The sequence below is a fragment of the Vanellus vanellus genome (assembly GCF_965231255.1).
Source record: "Vanellus vanellus genome assembly, chromosome: 4".
Taxonomy (NCBI): Eukaryota; Metazoa; Chordata; class Aves; order Charadriiformes; family Charadriidae; genus Vanellus; species Vanellus vanellus.
Window position 1 is genome coordinate 34,574,184 of NC_138909.1, and position 6,051 is coordinate 34,580,234.

The following is a 6,051-nucleotide window of genomic DNA, read 5'->3' on the forward strand; positions in this document are numbered from 1 at the left end:
AATTAGGAATCGTTCCCCTGTCGAGTGGGTGTCAGTCGAAGACAGTGCTCTGGTGTGCAGATTGCCTTTCCTACTTTTTGTATAGTGAAGAGCCAAACGGATTTGCTCTGCCATCTCTATTTCTTCTAAAACTGTTTGCCAAGTAGTACATCTTATCTTATCAAACCGGGGGTTGGGTTTTTTCCACTATTTGGTTAGTTGTTGTTAAATAAACTCTGGATCAAAAAAAAAAAAAAAAAAATGAAATGTGACCTGGTTCATTGTATATACTGGTTCGGTTTGCATCGATATTTAGGAAAGGAAAGAAGAGAGTAACACAAGTTAGACAAACAGATGTCCAAAGCCATCTGCTCCTCTCCTCATGGTCATTAGACGTTCAGTCATAGCACAACAGCATGAATTTGGAACGGCTCTCCTTTCCTTCTGGACTAGGTTGGCTGGCTTTAAAGTGAGTACAAAATGAAGTGGAGACATCTTGTAGGCGGTCATAAACTTCCACAGATCTGCAGTCTGGTTTACATCAACTCAGTGCCTCTCAAAAAGCTTAGCAATCCTTAGCCTTGCTGGAAGCTCATTTTGGAGTGATGCAGGGCTGCTATCACAGATTGCAGCTAGGAAACTCGGGATCCTTCAGGGGCAGGATCACCGTTTCCCAGGGCTGGCTTAGCCCAGCAGACTGTGTGTATCTGTGGTTGGACAGAGCCCAAAGAGACAGTGTAAAAATAATAAATTATTAATATCTGGAAGATATAAAGCTTAATGAATAAGTAATAAGTTGCAGCATTTTCCTTTTCTTAGAAAAATAGGCTGGCTGTACTTGTTTTAATCTTCCTTTCATTGAACGTTTTTCTCCCGTTGCTCTCTCTAAGTACCCTAAGGTACTGAAATTTAGGATTAATTTTACAGAAAGGAAGGAGAGTAGGGATGTTTGCTGGAAAGGGCTTTCACTGATTTTGCTAGCAGGTAGGGAAGGTGTGGAACAGCTGAGCAATTGCACAGCTCCTTTCAGCATCTCCCGAGTCATGTAGCGAAGGAGACCCCACTGTGTGCCTGCAGAGACATGGGCACACAGAGGTACAGTAATTTTCCCAGCATCATCCCTCTGGTTAACAAAAAACTAAATGTTCAGGGTGTCCCCCAAGTCTCATACCTGTGCTTTGCTGGCAGCATCAGCTGGGGAAAGCCTTTTAAACAAGCATAGGTAGCCTGCAATTGAAAAGCAGGCTGGGGTGGGATTTCATCCCTGGTCACCACCAGTCTGCTAACACTGACAGGGATCCAGCTTTTGACCTCTAGCAGGATCCGAGTTGGGCAGTGCTAAGTCCTTTTGAAAGCCCAGCCAACAAGAACATTTGGAGATCACCTCCTATTTGAAGCAATGGTTTCTCTGCAGTCCTGGCCGGATTTCAACCTGGATAACTCTGCTCCACCTGCTTAAAATCCTTCCCCAGTATTTCACTGGGTAAGGCGTGGGCCCCTCCTATTCTGCGGTGCTGCAGTGTCTCCCTTCCAGTTTCATACCACCTGCTCGTAAATTGATTTCTAGATCATCTGTGCCTCCGTTTATTAATCATGCTGGCTTCCTTGTAACTATTTCAGAGGATCTAAATGTGAGAGCAGTAAGTATGTGCACAGCCCTGGTGCTGTACAGTGCAGTAGCTTCTCTTGCTGTTTATCTGCATCACCCAGCAGGTTGTTGTCCCTCCATATTCCTTTTACCGGTGAGGTTTGGGTTCATCCACATTAGTCTAAATTGAACTGTTGCCCCCATGAGCATGTCCTTGTTGGTAGTGGAGTTAGAGAAGGACTCTTCATGAGAAGAAGGGGGAACTGGTGCTCAGCCAAGGTGTGGGATCCACTCAGGTCACAGGGTGGGTCCTGGGGCAATCAGATCTCTTACCAGAGGCACAACAGGCAAGGTAGCACCTTTCCTTCCACAGGTGGCTTGCTCAAGGATTTTATCACAGTGAATTTATTTTGTGACCTCAATCTTTCACGCAAATCTACACCCCTTCTCATTCATCCCTGCTTTCACTTCATATTTCTTTTTTTTTTCTCCCTCTTGGCATGTCATTATGTTTTCATTAATGTATCAACAACAGGGCAGCTGTTGTTCCTTTGTCCCTAGTATTGTCTTCTCCATCCAGACCTTGGAATTGGGACATCTTTGAAATTCGTGTCTTTTATGTGACTTTTAGGCAGAATCAGGTGCTTCACTTGCCCCTTGCCTGCAAGTATTTCTCTGCAAGCTGTAAAATCAATCTCTTCTGGGTACTTTTTCTTCTTACATCTGACTGCTGCTAACACTATGTTTCTTTCATTAACAGATTAGCTTTACAGGAAACCTGTTGCCTGCCCTGTTATACCCACCGCCCGGTGAGAAAACTCCGAGAAGCTGAGGACAAACCACGTCTCGGAGACAGTCCATGGGGACTGTCCCAGATCCTCTGAGATCTGCCAAGCTTTCCCTGGTCACAGCTTCTGCGGAGGAGGACCACCTGGGAGACCTGCAGCCTACTCAGCACCAGCCCCAACTACCCAGTGGAGAGAGGGCCAGCAATGGCTTCCCGTGCACACCGGCCGGCTCTGCTGGAATTTGCTTGTTCGACCTGAAATGCACGGCAGTGGCCAGCGCGCCGCGGTGCGAGCGATGCTGCGAGGACGATGCTAGCCAGCAGGAAGCCTTCCCTCCCGGGCTGGCCAGCAAAGCTGCGGAGGGGCATTCTGCAGCCGTAGAGCCTGCTGGTTGCTCCCGGTTGGCGGGCAACCAGGGACCAGCGGCATCAGCCCACGCTGCAGCAGGGGCCCCCTCGGCGGGGCAGGGGCCAGAGATGATGCCAGCCCCCCAGAGCTCCCGGCAGTTTGTGCAAGGCAGCCAGGCGAAAACGAGCTCCCTGATGCAAATGGATGACTCTGCCTTGAAACCTCAGGGGACTGATGAGCAGCCAGCACTCGAGGTGTTAAATTATTCCTCCCCGGGCGACCCTATTGGGGGTAATGAGTCCTGTGGTGCTTCTCAGGCAAAGCTTCTGCAAAGAGGGGAAAAAGACAGGGAGGCAGAAAAAACTGGTTCTGCTGTGTGTCAGTCGGCCTCTCCAGTGAGGCATATCGAAGCTGACCTGGGGAGAGACCCACAGACCAGTCTGGAGTCAAAAAGTGGGGCTGCGGGCACTCTGCAGTCACATCCCACAGATAAAACTGAAGGGGTGCAGAGCAGCGAGGCACCAGCCCAGTCTGGCCACGAGAGTCCGCATCCCGTGTGCAACACAGTTGCTGAGCCGGGGAGTCCAGGCCCCATAGAGCTCTCCAAATTCAGAGAAATGGGTACAATGACCATTCAGCCGGAGAGCAGCTCTTTAACTCAGGAAGCAGTAAGCAGGACACGGCGAGATGCTGAGGTTCAGGCTGTGGCTACCGTGGAGAGCAAATCGGCCTCCACTAGTCCCAGCATCCTTGCTGCCTTCTTGAAAGGGAATCCTCCTCCAGAGGAGAAGGAAGAATTGCACATAATTTACCAAGGATGTACAGGGCTGAGCCAGTCTGCACTTACTGACAGTTTATCCTCACAACAAAAGTCCCCATGTTCTCCTGGTATCATGTCAGAATCGACTGTTATTATGGCTGTGACTGCTTCAGCCCAAACCCAGCCAGTCAAACTGCCTGGGGTCCCATCTGAAGTGGTGTCTCCAGCATCAGCAGATAATGCAAAACCTGTTCTCCCCTTCTCCCCTGCAGCCATTACCTCCCAGGGGACATCTGCAGGTAATGCTGAAATGATCGGTGCAGCCCGTGACGGCAAGGATGCTGCTCAGCTGCCGATGGATGCTCCAGTCCCACCAAAGCCCATCCCTGTTGAGCAGCTTGCAGGTGACTCCAGTAATCAAACTCCAGCACAGTCTGGGTCTGGCGCTGGTGAACCAAACATCACTTCTGCTGCTGCTGTGCCAGGAACCAAGAACAACGTGCAAGATCTTGGCCACAATGCAGGAAGCAGCCGGTTACCTTTACTTTGTAGCACAGACAGTGAAGTCAAGCAGAATGAGGTCCAGGGCAGCTCTGAGCAAAAGCCTGTGCAAAGTAAGGGTGTGAGCCAAGGGGAGGCCATTCCTAATCAAGCTGTGGTGAAACCAAAGGAAGAAAACTCGGTGGTGCTTGATCCTAAAAGAGGGATGAATGTCAGCAGCCAACCTGCTACTGTCCATGTAAAGGCATGCTCGGAGGGTGCAGGGGAAAAGGAGGAGAGGAGAGGCCAGGGAGACGCTGGCCAGGCGCAGACAGCCGGTGGCCAGAGCCAGCAGGCAGGACTGATGCCTGAGTTGAGCGTGAGCTCTGCACATCCCCTCCCTCCCTTGGAGGCATCAGCAGGTCCCCAGCAGCAGCAGGGCCTCCAGGCCAAAGAGCCCAGACGCGAGCTTCATGCAGCAGCTCCTCCTGCTTCGGCTCAGGCCTTGCCAAACCTGGGGCAAAACAAAAAGCAGCCCACCCCGGCCATGGAAGCGAAAGTGCAGGTGAAGCAGTCCAAGCACATCAGGGATGTTGTTTGGGACGAGCAGGGCATGACGTGGGAGGTTTACGGTGCTTCCCTCGACCCAGAATCCCTGGGAATTGCCATCCAGAACCACTTACAGAGACAAATACGGGAACACGAGAAACTGATCCGGGCCCAGAACAGTCAGACCCGGAAATCCATTTCCTCGGATACATCCTCAAATAAAAAACTGAAAGGGAGGCAGCATAATGTGTTCCAGTCCATGCTGCAGAATTTTAGGCGTCCTAATTGCTGCGTCCGACCCGCTCCCTCTTCCGTGTTAGACTGACGTGGTTTGCAGGGCTGCGTAGATGTCTGCGGTGATAGAGAGAATCCCTCCCCTCAAGTCTCGAGTCCTGCTGTTCAGTTGTGTTATCGGGGTTGTGATGCAGCAACAGTGGAAAATTATTCCCCTTTGTTTTCTGAGCAGCCACGCGCTCCGTCACGCCGTTATTATTGCCACAGCTGGTGTGTTTCCACATTCCACCCCCATCCCGACTACTGTCAGATGAAAAGCTAGGCACTTAGCAAAAGCACAAATTTAAATTGCCACCTTGCTGCAGGGAGAGCAGCACCTTCTGATAAAGCAAGAAGCAGAGAGGTTGTCGGAATGATTATGGGAAGTTATTTGTGCGCATCACGAGGTCTGATGCAGTGGGGCGGGCTGGGGAAAGCTGGGCGAGGTGAAACCAAGGTCCAACAGCTGTAAAGACCTAATGCAGGACAACTTCCCTGGTGTGTAAGTTACCCACGCTGAGGCAAATCAGTGAAAAGGCTACGGACATTGATCACTGAGCAGTCTCGCTTCTGTTGATACCGTGGGGCACCGTTCTCCTGTGAGCCCCAGAGAGCCAGGTCTTCCCCTCCCACTGAAATGGAGAACCAGGCAAAGAGTGAGGATCGAGGCTCTCTTTGGGAGAAGTTAAGTCCATGGGATTTTGATGGCTAGAAGGGGAGGTGAGAGGGATATATTCTGCGGGCTTTTCCTCCCCTGCATCAGCCATGCTTAAGGTATAAGCAGGCGAGGCACGAGAGAGCACGTCAGTAGATGCACCCGCATCCGACAAGACGGTGCCCTTGCTCATGCTGTGATGCTCCAGCCAAGTCTTTCAAAAGCAGCAAGCCGTTCTGGCTCCTCAGCCGCAGTGCTGAGCACCTCTCCTCTAAATCACTCTCTAAAGCGATGTGGATCTTTTTTTTTCTCTCTCCAGAGATGCACAGTAACATTTTCCCGTAGGAGCAGTCTATCCTGTGCGTCTGGGTCCATGAGCCTACATGTCTAGTGTGTTACACCTTTTTTTTATCCTTTTAAGTCTTTAGCCAGCTCTACCTTTTTTTTGCAGTATTTTGGTGCTTTTCTTGCTGCCTTTCGTAAACCAAATACCATTTATTTAGCCTGTGCGTGTTTTGTTTTACCTGATGTTCTCTATATTAAAAACCATTATATTGTTAACTTGAAACATTTACTTTACAGAAGTACTGAAATCTTGAGACAATCTTTGCTGTATTTCTAATGTTAGAAA

General features: G+C 50.1%; 1 protein-coding gene across 1 annotated transcript; it reads left to right on the forward strand.

Moving 5' to 3' along the window:
• Positions 1 to 2,426: 2,426 nt before the first annotated feature.
• GPRIN3 (GPRIN family member 3) lies at positions 2,427 to 4,846 on the forward strand (the record flags this gene model as incomplete). Its single annotated transcript, XM_082483138.1, has 1 exon — positions 2,427 to 4,846. The coding sequence occupies one exon, from the start codon at positions 2,427 to 2,429 to the stop codon at positions 4,815 to 4,817; it is 2,391 nt and encodes a 796-aa protein (XP_082339264.1). The 3' UTR covers positions 4,818 to 4,846.
• Between the last annotated feature and the right edge of the window lie 1,205 nt (positions 4,847 to 6,051).